General features: G+C 38.7%; 1 protein-coding gene across 3 annotated transcripts in view; it reads left to right on the top strand.

The window, feature by feature from the left end:
• The window catches only part of LOC126253053 (WAS/WASL-interacting protein family member 2-like), an 89,250-nt gene that overhangs the window by 55,822 nt on the left and 15,588 nt on the right, over positions 1-17,840 (top strand). For all 3 annotated transcript variants that reach the window (XM_049954136.1, XM_049954137.1, XM_049954138.1), the window contains exons 6-7: positions 6,978-7,631; positions 12,062-12,236. In XM_049954136.1, the coding sequence (XP_049810093.1) occupies positions 6,978-7,631; positions 12,062-12,236 (829 nt within the window). The remainder of the gene's footprint in view (positions 1-6,977; positions 7,632-12,061; positions 12,237-17,840) is intronic.

The following is a 17,840-nucleotide window of genomic DNA, read 5'->3' as shown; positions in this document are numbered from 1 at the left end:
GTGGAGCCTGCATTTCACAAACAGTAACAGGCTGCATTTTGTCAAGAACCATTATTGCAATGTATGTGCCACTCCAGGATGCAACCCAGTAGTAGTGACTTGATTGAATTCCTACTAATGGCTTCATAGTAGATCACTATTCTCTCAGTTTTAAATGGAATTCCTTTAATGTACTTTCATTTAGAATTAAGAGTTTCATGTTTGTTACTCATATTGATATTATCTATACAAATCCAGTAGCATCTCTTATAGCATCAACAGTTTCATGCTGGAGATTAAATGATGTTGTTGCAAGATGTTTACAGAGATCTCCTACCCTACACTTTTTCCATGATCTGTTGCTGAAAATATAAATTTTTGTCTTAATTCCTGTACTACATTGTTGACCAAGCTCATAAAGCTGAAAGCAGTTTTAAAAATGAGATGTTGCACCATCAGTCACATACACATGTTCAGGAAATGCTTGGCCTCTAGATGCTATGTCATCAGTTGCCATACTGACAGCATAGCATGCATGTGCACCGTCATGAATGTGAGATCATCACTGACAATAGCAAAACAGTGTGATGTTCCAAGGAATTGAGCAATACATGTGAATAATGTGATGTGTGCCAGTGATGACGGAATTTCCTTCTGCAAAGCAACAAATCAGTTCTCAGCAAAGTTGAAATGAAGAACAAATGTGTCAGTATTCCGGGATGTGGGTAATTTTACTTCTTCTATGGCCTGTCTTTGAATCTTCTGGATATGATGGTGAGCTGTTCCTTTCATGACCCAATGCCTAACCTCTGTAACAAACTTCTCTGACTCTATTGTCTTCTTCACCAACTCTCTCCCTCCCAGAATGCATAGGTTATGTCATTGTCAGTATCCTGAAGGTATAATGCTTAACAGTCATCACTTCAGCTCCACGGCATTTTGCACACTCCTGCAACCTACATTTATCTTGTGATTCTTGACATATACACAAAAGCATGAGGTTCATCTCTGTGTACTTCTTCCTGTGACACTGCTTATGGCGAAACAAACTGTTTTCAAATTAGTGCAGTAAATACATGTGCATACTTCGTTCACTGGTTGGCATTTTACCCAATTTGGGACTGTAATGAGTAGAATTTTGTGAGATCAGTTTTTAAACTGGTTCTCCTTTTTCATTAGGAGATATGCTTCTCCATTTTCACAAACAGAGATAACATTATCCTGGTTAGGAATTTGCTACTGCAATCTTTGATATCACTTAGGTAGTATTCCAGAGTAACAGTAAGCGTATCATCTTGCAACAGATGCCCGCAGTAATAATCTGGGCAAGCCCAAATACATTTCTGATTCTTTATTTTATGAGCTTTTGAATTCAAATAATGTGAGGAAGTGGGTATGTATTTCTATATCTGCTGCTTAAGAGTAGCCAACTGGTATCAGTGTCAGTAACTGTACCTTCTCAGTATAGGTGGCTGCTGAGAGTATTTAGGTTTTGAAACCACGCATCACATTTCATGCACATATCACTATCTTCAGGTTCTGTACCAAGTGCATCTACATTATACGCTTCACAAAGTTTCGAAGATTTTGCTTGTGTAAAACTTGTTTCGATTTCTTCCACTTTCCTTTTTACATGCTGGTTTCTTCTTCTTCTTCTGCTTCTTACTTTTCCTGGGTGTTTAACGGGGGATATAGTAGGGGCTACAGCAGAATGTCAACATTCAACACATGAACAACTTCACACTCAGGAATATAAACATCTGCACCGTTTTCTTCAGTTTCACATTTGGGTGATGATAATCGTTCAGGTGGGTTGTCACTAAATTTCTTCTTGTAGTTAGTGTAGCAATTCATGCACAATGTATGTGATGCTAATACCACTACTTAAGGACCAAGATATTTCTTCAGTACCTCTGACAGGTTTCCAACAACTGTGAAGTGTTTTTCACTTTTCTTAAACACCACCTTGTGTCTTTTTTCATAGTCCACACACCTCACTCTTGCACTACTGTATTTCCTCACTGACATTGTATATAGCAAAAAGTTCAAAGCAAACACGAAACTCAGTGCAGAGTGGCTTATGTGCAAGTTCTCACTCGTTAGTTATCAACATAAGAGTGCCGGAAACAGTATTGCCAACATGCATATTTTACACTAGAAATTTGTTGTTGTTGTGGTCTTCAGTACTGAGACTGGTTTGATGCAGCTCTCCATGCCTACTCTATCCTGTGCAAGCTTCTTCATCTCGCAGTACTTACTGCAACCTACAGCCTTCTGAATCTACTTAGTGTATTCATCTCTTGGTCTCCCTCTATGATTTTTACCCTCCACGCTGCCCTCCAATGCTAAATTTGTGATCCACTGATGCTTCATAACATGTCCTACCAACCGATCCATTCTTCTTGTCAAGTTGTGCCACAACTCCTCTTCTCCCCAATTCTATTCAATACCTCCTCATTAGTTATGTTATCTACCCATCTAATCTTCAGCATTCTTCTGCAGCACCACATTTCAAAAGCTTTTATTCTCTTCTTGTCCAAACTATTTATCGTCCATGTTTCACTTCCATACATGGCTACACTCCATACAAATACTTTCAGAAACGACTTCCTGACACTTAAATCTGTACTTGATGTTAACAAATTTCTCATCTTCAGAAACGCTTTCCTTGCCATTGCCAGTCTACTTTTTATATTCTTTCTACTTCGACCATCATCAGTTATTTTGCTCCCCAAATAGCAAAACTCCTTTACTACTTTAAGTCTCTCATTGCCTAATCTAATTCCCTCAGCATCACCAGACTTAATTCAACTGCTTTCCATTATCCTCGTTTTGCTTTCATTGATGTTCATTTTATATCCTCCTTTCAAGACACTGTCCATTCCATTCAACTGTTCTTCCAAGTTCTTTGCTGTCTCTGATAGAATTACAATGTCATCGGCGAACCTCAAAAGTTTTTATTTCTTCTCCATGGATTTTAATACCTACTCCGAATTTTTCTTTTGTTTCCTTCACTGCTTGCTCAATATACAGATTGAATAACATTGGGGAGAGGCTACAACCCTGTCTCACTCCTTTCCCAACCCCTACTTCCCTTTCATGCCCCTTGACTCTTATAACTGCCATCTGGTTTCTGTACAAATTGTAAATAGCCTTCCGCTACCTGTGTTTTACCCCTACCACCTTTAGAATTTGAAAGAGAGTATTCCAGTCAAAATTGTCAAAAGCTTCCTCTAAGTCTACAAATGCTAGAAACGTAGGTTTCCTTTCTTTAATCTTTCTTCTAAGATAAGTCGTAAGGTCAGTATTGCCTCACATGTTCCGACATTTCTACGGAATCCAAACTGATCTTCCCCGAGGTCGGCTTCTACCAGTTTTTCCATTCGTCTGTAAAGAATTCGCGTTATTATTTTGCAGCTATGACTCATTAAACTGATAGTTTGGTAATTTTCACATCTGTCAACACCTGCTTTCTTTGGGATTGGGATTATTATATTCTTCTTGAAGTCTGAGGTTATTTTGCCTGTCTCATACATCTTGCTCACCAGATGGTAGAGTTTTGTCATGACTGGCTCTCCCAAGGCCGTCAGTAGTTCCAATAGAATGTTGTCTACTCCCGGGGCCTTGTTTCGACTCAGGTCTTTCAGTGCTCTGTCAAACTCTTCACGCAGTATCATATCTCCCATTTCATCTTCATCTACATCCTCTTCCATTTCCATAATATTGTCCTCAAATACATCACCCTTGTAGAGACCCTCTATATAATCCTTCCACCTTTCTGCTTTCCTTCTTTGCTTAGAACTGGGTTTCCATCTGAGCTCTTGATATTCATACAAGTGGTTCTCTTTTCTCCAAAGGTCTCTTTAATTTGCTGTAGGCAGTATGTATCTTACCCCTAGTGAGATAAGCCTCTACATCCTTACATTTGTCCTCTGCTTAGCCATTTTGCACTTCCTGTCGATCTCATTTTTGAGACGTTTGTATTCCTTTTTGCCTGCTTCATTTACTAGTCACCCATGACTATTAAATTTTCATCTCCCTTCACTACCTGAATAATTTCTTTTATCTCATCATACATTTCATCGATTTCTTCATCATCTGCAGAGCTAGTTGGCATATAAACTTGTACTACTGTAGTAGGTGTGAGCTTCGTGTCTATCTTGGCCACAATAATGCGTTCGCTATGCTGTTTGTAGTAGCTTACCCACACTCCTATTTTCTTTTTCATTATTAAACCTATTCCTGCATTACCCCTATTTGATTTTGTATTTATAACCCTGTATTCGCCTGACCAAAAGTCTTGTTCCTCCTGCCACCGAACTTCACTAATTCCCACTATATCTAACTTTAACCTATCCATTTCCTTTTTTAAATTTTCTAACCTACCTGCCCGATTAAGGGATCTGACATTCCACGCTCCAATCCGTAGAACACCAGTTTTCTTTCTCTTGATAATGACATCCTCTTGAGTAGTCCCCGCCTGGAGATCCGAATGGGGGACTATTTTACCTCCGGAATATCTGACCCAAGAGAACGCCATCATCATTTAACCATACAGTAAAGCTGCATGCACTCGGGAAAAATTACGGCTGTGGTTTTCCGTTGCTTTCAGCCAAAATTTAGTAATGCGAAATATGCAGAACATTGAAAACTTTACACAGAAAAATATTGCCCACTGTTTTTGCACTGACTATGAACATATTAACCAGACAGTATTTTGTCTAATTATCAGAAGTTCTCAGATGAGGGTTTTCGAGTAAATAATTTGTAAAAACTCGTAAAAATGCATTTTTTGCCTTTTTAGTAATAAATATTTACGTAATACAGATAGCTGGAGCAGAGAAGATTCGTTCGTAGTATCTTGTAATATGACAGAAAAGTTAGCATTGTGTGACTTTCCAAATTAGGGAAAAAAGAAATTAAGCGGAAAAATTAACTTAAATTTCATATTTTCATCGTAAATTTGTAAGTTAAAGGAAGCCCATAACTGTGCGGGTGTCAACTAAATTTCAACACACTAAGAGGGAGCCTTAATGCAAAACACATGCCAGGTCTCCAGCACTTTTGGTTTATTAGTTTTATGTTTTTATATAATTTTTTGTTCTCTATTGTTTTAAGAATTATTTACAAAACATACATTTTTCAAAGGGCAGTACCATGTACAAAATTTAAGATGAAACAAAAATAGTTTATTTCTTAACACTTATGATGTAGAGGTCTAATATACGTTTTTCCAGAGAAATTCATGACTATGAGCTGACATGACTTGTACGATTTGAGATGAAATCACCCAGATCTAGATCCAAAATAAGGAATGTATTGAGGGAAGAATATTATGCTCTCAAAAACTTTTACAATGCTGACAAAACATGGGTTAGTTGGAAAGCTATCTGAAGAATCACATCATGAATTAGCAGCACCTGGCCCAAAAATAAGCAAGGATCATATTACTGCTTTAGCTTGTTGTGATGCTTCTGGTAGCCGTGTTTTAAACATTGTAATGTATCTGCAAAATCTTACAAAAGAGCGACTGGATGGATAGTAAGATTTTCTTGCAATGTTTTATGAAGGTTTTTGTACCCTCTGTTAAAGCTCATCAGTTAAAGAACGGCAAAACGGAGAAAACATTACTGCTCATTGAGAACACACCAACTCATCTGCCATGTGGTATCTTAAACGAAAAGGAAGAGTTCATAAAAGCTCTATTTTTTTCCACCTAACGTCTTTATTACAGCTCATGGGACAATGCATTACTAAGACTTTCAAACAGTATTACAGAGAAGAATTGTTGTTTAAGTTACTGTTAAAAATGTAGAATTTGAAAGATGCATCCTACATGACTGAACATAATTTGAAAAACTGTCTGGAATAAAATTGTGGATATGGTGCAAAGTTCTCAAATTCTAACTAAAAATGACCAACAGAAGCATATCTCTCATATGGTCAGTATGCTAAAAGAATTGTTGCCAAGAATCTGATGAAGAAGACTTCAAGAACGGATGAATGTCAATGATGCAAATCTGGTACACCAAATTATTCAGGTAAACCTTGTCACTGATAAACCTGACACCACGAGGATCTCATTAAGTAGTGTTCCAGAAAATGAAGATGATAATGTACATGATGCTTCTGAAGCATTTACGTGTTTAGATACTTTCTGGTGATGATTTGAAGCTGAAGGTGAAAGCCAGCAGTATCGGATTTCTGTCCTGAAAAAAGTGTGTGGTTCAATGCTAGTAAGTAGGTAGGCTTGCTTAAACAGACCAAAATTAAGGATTTTTTGAAAGCGTTAATTCTGTTCATATTTGCTGTATATGCAAAATTTATAATTATGTATTACATATTAAAAATATTCTGAAAAGGATAGATTGCTGCTCATCATATAGTGGAGATTTTGAGTTGCAGACAGGTACAATAAAAAGACTGCTAAACATGTTTCTTTACTTGTTTAGCAGTCTTTTTTATTGTGCTTGTCTGCGACTCAGCATCTCCACTATATGGTGAGTAGCAGCATATCCATTTAACAATACTGTCATTATTCCATCCTGGGTTTTCCATTGTGTTATATATTATTTGTTTACTAGACTACATACATTCCTACTGTAATTGCCTTCATAATAATAAATGAGATTCGTGTTGTTATAAATGTATGTAGTTTTAATTGGTAAATAAAAGTATAGAGTTCAATTATCTGAATAAATTGGTTTTCCAAACACCCATGCCTCCAAATTAGTTCACATAATCACTGCTCTGTATAGTATAAATAGCCATTAGTTGTAGGGACACTTTTGTAAGTAGTTAACTAATTGTAGATGCTTAACTCAAATTAGAGATGTTTGAAAATTGGACTTGACAGTAAAGAACTCGTATGTGCAAGTAGCCTGAAGCTTCTCATAACTAATATTGTCATAATATTTATAGTATTATCAAAAGTCATCTTGAGTCCTATGAAACATGCTTTTCTGAGAGATTTATTTCAAGCATATGTTCTTTTACAGAGTGCATCGGACTCCGTATTGCAGACGGGATCAGGCCGCTTTAACACAGGTGTACAGTCCTCAGGAAGTGGACCACCGTCTTTACCCAGCAAGCCTCCTGTTGGAAGCTATGGAAAACCCAATGTTGCTCCAAAACCTCCATCTGCCAGTTCTCCTGGAAAGCCCTCTCCTCCTCCAAAGAAACTTGTGATGAATGGTAGTAGACCATCAGTGACACGTGCTCAAAGCATGAGGGTGCCTCGTTCTCCACCAGTAGCCCCTCCATTACCTGTATTCCCCCCTGCTGGTAAAGAATTGACAAGCTATCAGAAAGGGACAATGGTTCCACCCGCTTTTCACCAATCGCAGGACTCATTACATCGATATCGTACAAACCCTCCTCCACCTCCACGTACTGCTACTCTACCGTCTAATCTCAGTGGACATAGTATGAAGTCAGTTGCCCCTCTGCCCCCTCCATCAACTCCTCCTCCCCCTGCCCCCACTGTCCGTCCGCCAAGGCCACCACAAACTCGACCTCCTCCACCACCATCACGGATGGGTGCGCCGCAGTGTCCTCCCCCTCCACCTCCCACGACAGCGCCACCTCCACCACCCCACAGAACGACTCCTGCTCCTCCTCCTCCATCATCACAAGCCAGACAGGCTCCTTCAGTAAGTATCCTGCTTGTTTTTGTACTACTTTTTCCATTCAAATGCTTTTCATTTAATTGTATGTAAACCTGTGGTTCTGTAAAAAAAAATCCTCATTGAGGGTTATTTAAATTGTATAATGTGAATTAAAATGTAAAGTGTATAACCTTAAGTGAGCATTAAGAAGTGTATGGTGTCGAAGGCAGAAGGTACTCTTCTGAGCACTACGAGGACTTGTGGTAAAAACCCCAGGAGTACGTACTGAGTATACCCTGCTGTAATAAGATCTATTCTGATTCAGTGGGCTACAGTATGGTGGAAAAAAGCAGACAGAAGGTGGCTACTAAGGAGCTTGGCAAGGTGCAGAGACTGACCTACTTAGCCTTAACAGGTGGAACAAGTAGCTCATCCACTCCTGAGATGGAGATCATACTGGACATGCGTCCATTACACATTTGGATTACAATCAAAACAGCGGCAGGGAATACAGGCTAAAAAATGAAATTAACTGGATACATTTTGGATATCCAGACCTCATACCAATACAGTGAGTGGCAATTCAAGGAATGGTCAGAGAAATGCCGGCTGGCCATAGAATAGCTTCCAGCTGTTTCTATCAACCTTTCAGTGTAACACTTGGAAAAAGAGAGCAGCAGAAGAACGAACCATCACACCTTTCTGGAGACATAGTCTGGTTGGTTACTGTCAAGTCAAAAGCAGATGAAGGTACTGGGGCTGGAGCATATAAGGTACATCCTAAGCTAAGAGAACAATCTCTCTATGACAGTTGACCACAGCATTCCAGATGGTAGTATCCACGATCAGGGAGAACATAGCATTTAGGTATATTCAAACAGCAGGGCAGCTCAACCATCCCTATCAGCCCCTTAAATCAGATCAAAGATCATTGCAGAATGCCATGAAATGTTTGGGATACTGAGCGAAAGCAACAGGGTAAACCAGCTGTGGGTTCCTGATCACTCAGTAATTTGCGGCAATGAAAAAGTTGTTAGATCACACAGGATAGGCTCGATGACTCCATTTATTTGGCCAGAGCCTGTCATAACCATCACCAAGGTGATGGTAAAATCAAAACTACTTAGCTGGGTCAGGAGGCAATACATAGAATATTGGACTATGATCTGAAAACAAAGACAGAGCAAGCTAGTGATGCTGAAGCCATGTTTCAAGAGAAGTTCTTTAATCCTGGATTTGAGGTCACTAATTCCTGAAGAAATCATGTCTAATAAGGTACTAGTAAAGGATCTCTTACTACTCTGTAAGGGTACTGGTTAACAGGAAGCAAAACTGCACAATAAACTCAGTTCCACTGTGGGCCAAGACCATTTTTATTTTTGTCTCACTGCGCTAATCAAATCAAGTGCATGGTGTAAATGGTATTGAGATAGTGTAGTACCATATGTTGTAGGTTGAAGCAGTATTCTTTTGCAGTGATGTATCAGTTTAAGAATCAAATATGAAAATGTAGTACTGCCCTTTGTTCTTTGAAAAGTTAGTGTTGTCTGTAGTTAAAACTGCCAAAGTTCAGAAAGTTGTTGTGCTAGTGATATAACAACATCTCTGTGATTTAACACAGGTTTTCAAATATATAGTGTTTGAGTGTGTGCTGCAAGGTTTCATCTCTGATTTGATTTTGGGGACTATGTTTTTTAAATGCGTTTTATTCAGAAAGTTGCATAGAAAGAATCAGTAGAGCCTGCGAGTGTAATAGGTCTGCACAAATAGAGGTAAGCAGTGACAAACCAATTTACTCATAATTAAGAGTATTCTCTTTTGGATATTTGTCAGTACGCATGTCCCTCACAATTTTCGAAACATTTTCCATTTTTACCTCCATGACCCTCTTGAGGTCTGCAGCAGGGCTCTGTTTCTCATATCATTAGCAGTGGCCACAAATTAAAACAGACTTTTGTGAAATAATAAAACATAAACAACAAAATTAAAGATCTGTTAGGGTCCTCCTAAGATGTCATTCATATGCTTCATGTGCCAGGTGTCTACGATGTCAGTTATGAGTGCAAATTTGGTTACATCAGAGAGAGGTATAACTTATGAGTACATAATTGACAGTGCATCAACATTACTTAAAGCTTTGGCATCGAAATAAATTTCCAGTTGTTGAACACCAGACTGACTGCTATAAACATGTACAGCCAAACATAAGAAAAACGGCCATGGTATTCAAGTGGTCCTCCAACATGAACAATGATTATGATTACAAGGAGTTGTTGTCTTATTTGCCAGCGTATGAATAGACTGCACTTACAAGGCGGTCACATTAAGCACATCTGGAGACACTTCTGCAGAAGGCACACATCATAAAAATCTATCCTGTCACTGGTCATCACAGGAACAGCACCACATCTCCTGATTCAGTGACATGTACTTGAAAAAATTCCATCATAAATTAAAATCAGTAAAGACCCTAAACTCCTCATTCTAGTCATAGAGCAGTTTTTACATTCTTTTGAGGGAATTATAGAAGGGGTTACAGAGTTGCATTGATGAAGACTACAGGGTTATTACAAATGATTGAAGCGATTTCACAGCTCTACAATAACTTTATTATTTGAGATATTTTCACAATGCTTTGCACACACATACAAAAACTCAAAGTTTTTTTAGGCATTCACAAATGTTCGATATGTGCCCCTTTAGTGATTCGGCAGACATCAAGCCGGTAATCAAGTTCCTCCCACACTCAGCGCAGCATGTCCCCATCAGTGAGTTCGAAAGCATCGTTGATGCGAGCTCTCAGTTCTGGCACATTTCTTGGTAGAGGAGGTTTAAACACTGAATCTTTCACATAACCCCACAGAAAGAAGTCGCATGGGGTTAAGTCGGGAGAGCGTGGAGGCCATGACATGAATTGCTGATCATGATCTCCACTACGACCGATCCATCGGTTTTCCAATCTCTTGTTTAAGAAATGCCGAACATGATGATGGAAGTGCGGTGGAGCACCATCCTGTTGAAAGATGAAGTCGGCGCTGTCAGTCTCCAGTTATGGCATGAGCCAATTTTCCAGCATGTCCAGATACACGTGTCCTGTAACGTTTTTTTCGCAGAAGAAAAAGGGGCCGTAAACTTTAAACCGTGAGATTGCACAAAACACGTTAACTTTTGGTGAATTGCGAATTTGCTGCACGAATGCGTGAGGATTCTCTACCGCCCAGATTCGCACATTGTGTCTGTTCACTTCACCATTAAGAAAAAATGTTGCTTCATCACTGAAAACAAGTTTCGCACTGAACGCATCCTCTTCCATGAGCTGTTGCAACCACGCCGAAAATTCAAAGCGTTCGACTTTGTCATCGGGTGTCATGGCTTGTAGCAATTGTAAACGGTAAGGCTTCTGCTTTAGCCTTTTCCGTAAGATTTTCCAAACCGTCGGCTGTGGTACGTTTAGCTCCCTGCTTGCTTTATTCGTCGACTTCCGCGGGCTACGCGTGAAACTTGCCCGCACGCGTTCAACAGTTTCTTCGCTCACTGCAGGCCGACCCGTTGATTTCCCCTTACAGAGGCACCCAGAAGCTTTAAACTGCGCATACCATCGCCGAATGGAGTTAGCAGTTGGTGGCTCTTTGTTGAACTTCGTCCTGAAGTGTCGTTGCACTGTTATGACTGACTGATGTGAGTGCATTTCAAGCACGACATACGTTTTCTCGGCTCCTGTCGCCATTTTGTCTCACTGCGCTCTCGAGCGCTCTGGCGGCAGAAACCTGAAGTGCGGCTTCAGCCAAACAAAACTTTATGAGTTTTTCTACGTATCTGTAGTGTGTTGTCACCATATGTCAATGAATGGAGCTACAGTGAATTTATGAAATCGCTTCAATCATTTGTAATAGCCCTGTACTTGCAGTAATGGTTGAGATGTTGAGTGCGGTATAACAGTGTCAAATGGTCTGCAGCACAGATGATTGTTAAGGAAAGTTCAGTTTATATGTACATTTTCCTGTTGTAGGCTTTCAAGTAGATGGATTGTATATTTTGTTCTGAGAACACATATCTGTTTATGTCATTAAATTCTACTTATATTTTTCTGTATATCCTGATTTAAGATTTAATGTTTGATTACTGTAGTGAAGTGTGTTTTATAAAAATCCCTCAGAATCGGAAGTAATTTATCAGCTTCATTGCAGTATCGTTAGGCACATGTTCACTTTTGTAGTGTAAACAGTTTCTATAAAAAGTCCTCATGCAAGAAGCAAACAGAACTTCCTGAGGAGACAAATAAATATTTTACAAATTTTATTATTGTTATTATTATTTATTTCTGTGTAAATGTGATACATTGTATTTCAAAGTCCATTGTACACTTGTTATGCTTGACTTAAATAAATGTATTTATTTATTTATTTGTAGTAGTAGTAGTAGCAGCGTTAGAGAGTGAAAGGCAACATCATTAAAGTGAAGTTATGCTATTGCAGATTCCATGTTCAGCTCCACCCCCACCACCAGTTAGAAATTCTTCAATGAGGAATGGTAATTCTCCAGTTTGTGGTGACATAGAAACAAGATTTGCTGACCATTTTCGTGCTGTGCATGAATTTCCACCACCTCCACCATTTAGGAATGTTCCAAAAATATACAATAGCAAAAATGGTAAGTATTAGAGAAAAAGGAGTATTTTTCTTTGATAGAAATTCTTTTGGAAGTTTCTTGTGCACCTGCTGACCAACAGGTATCAGAAATGGTAACTACTGTTTGAAACTATGATGTCTCTGAAATAGAACTTGGTTATGTAGATGATTTCTGTGGCACGTCATTGTAATAAAGTTTTGTCATGTTCCTAACTGCATTAATCGGAAAGTTGTTCATGACATTTTGAGGCAGTATTTCCTGTCCTCCCATTATATAGCAAGAAGAAACATCTCAAAATTCTTGTAGACTTTAGGCATTTAAGTATAAAAGCATAACATTTTGACTTGTGTATTTCCATGCGCATCTACATATACATCCCTACTCTGAAAATCACTGTGATGTGCACCAGGGCGTTTTCCTATTCCATTCACATATGGAGTGTGAAAAGAATGAGTGCTTAAATGTCTCTGCTCGTGCTGTGATTATTCTAATCGAGTTTTCGCAGTAGTAAGGGAGCGATATATAATGAGGTTGTAACATATTCATAAATGAAACTCAGTTCTAGGTAGTTTTTTACGGGGCAGTTTATGTCTAATCTTAAAGTGTCTGCCAGTTCAATTCTTTCAAAATATTCAAGATACTCTCCCATTGGTCAAATGAACCTTTGACCACATGTGCTGCCCTTCGTATTTGTTCAATATCCCCTGTTAGTTCTAATTGGTATGAGTCCTGCACACTTCAGCAGTATTCCAGGATGTGTGTCATGAGTGTTTTGTATGCAGTCTCCTTTGTAGTCTGGTTGCATTACCCTAATGTTCTACTAATGATCTGCAGTTTGCCACCTGATTTACCTACGACAGAAATAATGTGATTGTTCCATTTTATACTCGTATAAATGTTACACACGTTTATTTGTGAGAGTTGAGTGTAGCTGCTTTGCGATAGTACTTCATATGTAGCTATACCATCTGTGAAAAGTCAGATTACTATTAATATTGTCTGCAAGGTCACCGATACACAACGTGGATAGCAATGGTTCCATCACATTTCACTGGGCACACCCCAAGTTACTTCGACATCTATGGATGACTCTTCTTGCAACATAAGTTGTGTGTCCCTCTTCGCCCCCCCCCCCCATTCCCCCTCCCTCCTCAAAAAAATCTCAGTCCAGTTACAAATTTTGTTTGCTATCCGATACAATCATACTTTTGATAATAAGTGTAGGTGTGGATGTGGTACGAAGCCAAATACTGTTACTGTTACTCTTCAGATCTACAGTCCTTGAAGGGCTTTGGGCTGCATGTTAATATCCTGTCATTCTATCTGGTCCATTGCTTTCCGTCTCCATCCTCTGACACCCAGCTTTTTCATGTCTTCTTCAATTCTGTCCACCCATCTCTTTCTAGGACATCCCTTCCATTGTCCACCTCCATCCTTGCCATCAAAATTTGTCTCGCATGCTCCGTCTTCCTCCATTCTGACCATATGTCCTGCCCACCAGCCTTTTTATTTTAAAGGTAGGGACAGTGTCAGGTTCTTCAAAAAGTTGTTTAAGCTCTGCATTCTTACAGATGCGCCAACTTTCTTGGTGGTATATTGGGCCATATATTTTATGCAGAAAGTTTCTCTCCCAAATGCTAAGGATCCTTTCCTCTTTTGTAGTCATGGTCCACATCTTGGCACCATACATATCAACCAATCTTATAATTGTTCTGTAAATAAGGATTTTTGATTTTTGTGATAGAAATGAGCTTCTAAGCATGGGTAGTGTGGCAAAGTAGCATCTGTTTCCTGTTGTTGTTGTAGCTTTCATCTTTGTGCTGGTGTCATTTGCCTCTGCGATAGTCGATCCGAGGTACTTGGAAGTGTCTCACCCTTACAAACTCTGTGTTGACTATCCTGTGATTTGGTGGGTTTCATTGGTTGGTTATTGCAATATAGTTGGTCCTTGTACCTATCTCCAGTTATTGATAGGCATAAGCCAGTACAGCAACGTTTCATGCGAGTAATGCCACATTGTCTGTGTAGGCTAGGTACTGCAGTAAGTGATTAAAAATGGTTCCTCCTCTATTTTACTCTGTCTGACTTGCAACTTCTTCTAGACAGGAGTTGAATAGCAGTGAGGAGATAGTGTCACCCTGTCTGTCCCTTCCTCCCTTCCACTTCTCTGGAGATTTCACCCTGTATTTGTACTTTACACTTGGTTTCATCAAGGGTCATCATAGTAAGTTTGATGAGCTTCTCAAGTATTCCAGCCTCTTCCATTACATTCCACAATGCCACTCTTGAGATGCCATCATAGGCTTGTTTAAAATCAATAAAAAGCTTGTGTATGTTTAATCGATTTTCATAACATTTTTCAAGTAGTATGTGCAGTGTCAATATTTGTTTAGTTGTTGATTGTTTCTTCTAAAGCCACTCTGATAGCCTCCAGTTCTCTCTTCCGCATATGGAGTAAGCCTCCTCAGTAGGATCTTATAGAACACTTTATTTGTAGTATTAAGCAGGGAGATTTGTCAGTAGATCAGAAAGTTTAATTTATCTCCTTTTTTTGTGCATGGGGCATGTGATAGCCGTTTTCCATTCCATTGGCATGCTCTCCTCCTGCCAGATACTCAGTATTACTGTATGTATTGCTTCCCACAGTGTTTCCCCACCCTATTTGAGAAGTTCCACCTGGATCTATTCTTCTCCCATTGCCTTATTGTTTTTTAAAAGGTGTTAATAGTGTGTATCACTTCCTCCACCAGGGGGTCTTAACACTGGATGTCACACTGAGCCAAATGCCGTTCAGAATTGAGAAAACATTTGAGTTCACAATATGTTTTGAGAGTCTATGAAAAATTGTCAAATATATTGGATGGCAATTTCACAAGTGGCTTCTGCTACTCTTCCTGTAAACAAGTGTGACCTGTGTGTTCTTCCAGCTATTGGGCACAGTTTATGATCAAGGGTAGATTATAGTAAAAAGAGGGGCATTTAGAAGTTTGAAAGTCTTTTCTATCACCTGTGTGAAATGTGAGACATTCTGAAAAGTGCATCCTTTAAATTATTATTTGTTCACAAAAGAAAATATGGAACAATTCATCTTTCACTACTCTACATTGTATTTTCAGATCTATCTTATCACCTACAGGACATGCTCCTAAAAGAAAGGATATGAAATCCACCAAGGAAATTTTTTTATAGCAAAAGGCAGGGTTGCATGGGTGCGTATGAGGCAAAATGGGGCTAACGATTAGTGAAGTTGTTGCTCAAGTGAAAATGTAAAATCAGAATTTGCAAATCTTCTGACAAGAAAACAATGAAGGGTGATTAATAAAGGATTGATACCTATTAGTTTGGAGAATAGAGAAAAGAGAGGTCAAAGTAATAGTAGTGAGTAGGCAGATAGATAGATAGCTAATTGTTTAAACCAAAACAAGGTAAGAAATCTTTGTGATAAAGTTGGTGAGAAACACCATCTTTAGAAGAGTGAAGGAAAAGTTGTAAGGAAATGATGGAGAGTTTTCTCCCTGTATTGAATCTTGGCTGATGTTTGAACAGAAATGTGTTTTTGAAGTTAAAATTTCCCTACATTGAATTCAAAACACTGGTCAGGCATGACGACTGGTGGCAGGCAGGTCTATGAAGTACAAGTTACAGTGGAATTGGTAATAAGTTTGGATGCATGCAGACAAAAAATATCATTAGATCCTATTTGATTGTTTAATGATTTGGTGGTGAGAGATGATGAGCTTGAGGATATTGTTTGGAGAAGATGTTGGTTAGAAGGGTCTGATTTCAAGACATGAATTAAGTCACAGAGACAGAATACCTCCACAATTCCTCAGTTACCAAATTAATTATCCCTTGAAGTCTTAGCATGTGCTCTGTCAGCCTATCCTTTCTTTTAGTGAAATTGTTCCATAGCTGTAAAAAAGCCCAAAGTATTAGTGTAAGATCAAAGGAATGCCCACAAAGACGAGAAAATTCGAAACCTACTGATCAGGCTAAAGCATTTGCAACAAAGAGTCAGAGTTTCAAGTATTGCTGAAAAAGAGTGATGTTCATGTAATAGCGGGTACAGAAAGCTGGTTAAAACTCGAGATGACAGCAGTGAGGTTTTGACACAAATCCACTGAGATAGAAAAGGAAACTGCATTGAGATTTTTGGATAAAAGTCATTGTCAAGTTTGGGCATAAACTTAAAATGTGGAAAATCCAGGATGGAATAATGACAATATTCTTTTCATAATATTGGGCATAAACTTGTAATTCGACCTTTCTATTGAAACCAGACTTGTCTCTCAGTGTAACCAAAAACTTCAGAAGAAACCTCAATTCACTAGTAAGTAAATTCCGTACCCTTATTTTCATCCTCGGAGGAGAATTCAATCATTGAACAACCAGTTCATAAAATTACAATTTTGTAAGTGACAGATCTGACAAAACGTACTGCAAAAAAATACTAAATACCTTCTCAGGCTACTATCTACAACAGACAGTTTGGAAGTCCCCTCACGATGGAAATACATTTGATCTAATGACAAGAAATAGATCTGAGTTCTTTGAAGATCTCTACATTGAAACTGATATCAGTGAATGTGAAGAAATTATAGCAGCAGTGACTACCAAAATACAAAGGCCAACTAAAACAGTTAGAAAGAGATTTGTATTTTCAGCAAACTAGGTAAAAGGCGGTAGTGCCATACGTCAGTAAGGAACTTGAAATATTCAGCTCTGGGTAGGAGTATTGCAGAACTGTGTGTGAAGTACCTCACATCACTGAAAAGATGAATACAATAGATATTAGTGTTAGTGGCGTTGAGTTGAACAAAGCTCCAGGTTTCAGTAGAATTTCTGTCAGATTCTATATAGAATTAGCAGCTGAGTTGTCCCCTCTTTTGACAATAATATATTGTAGATGCTTCAAATAAAATACTGTGCCCAGTGGTTTGAAGAATGCTCAGAAGGGTAGCAGAAGTAATCCACAAAATTACATTTCAGTTTCCTGATGTCCACCTGTTGTAGAATCTTATAACATATGCTGAGCTCAAACGTAATGAAGGACTTTGAACAGCATGACCTCTTCCACGTCAACCAACATGGATTCTGAACACTTCAGTCATGCAAAGCCTAAATTGCACTTCTTTCACATGATATCCTGAAAACATAGATCAAAGCAATCGAGTGGATTCACTCTTTCTTGACTTCCAAACAGCATTTGATTCAGTTCCACACAGTGTGTGCTAACAAATGTACAATCATATCAGGTATCAGACTATATTTGTGACTGGATTGAGGGTTTGTTGGCAGAGGACTCAGCATTCCATCTTGGGTGGAGAGTCATCAACAAAAGTACAGTCAACTTCAGGTGTCCCACTGGGAAGTTTATTGGGACCTTTGTTATTCATGTTGTATATTAATAACCAGGTAAATAATGTTAATCGTAAATTTGGACTTCTAGCAGGTGATGCAATTATTGATAATGAAGTACTATCTGAAAAATGCTGCATAAATGTCTCGGTAGCTCTTGATAAGATTTTAGTGCGTTACAAATATTGGCAGTAACCTTAAAATGTACAGAAATGTAAAATTTTGCACTGCATAAAACACCGGAAGCTGTACATTATGACTACAGTA

This window comes from Schistocerca nitens, chromosome 4 (genome assembly GCF_023898315.1).
Source record: "Schistocerca nitens isolate TAMUIC-IGC-003100 chromosome 4, iqSchNite1.1, whole genome shotgun sequence".
NCBI classification, from domain to species: Eukaryota; Metazoa; Arthropoda; class Insecta; order Orthoptera; family Acrididae; genus Schistocerca; species Schistocerca nitens.
The sequence above is the reverse complement of the archived record's forward strand: the minus strand, read 5'-3'. Positions and strand labels throughout refer to the sequence as shown.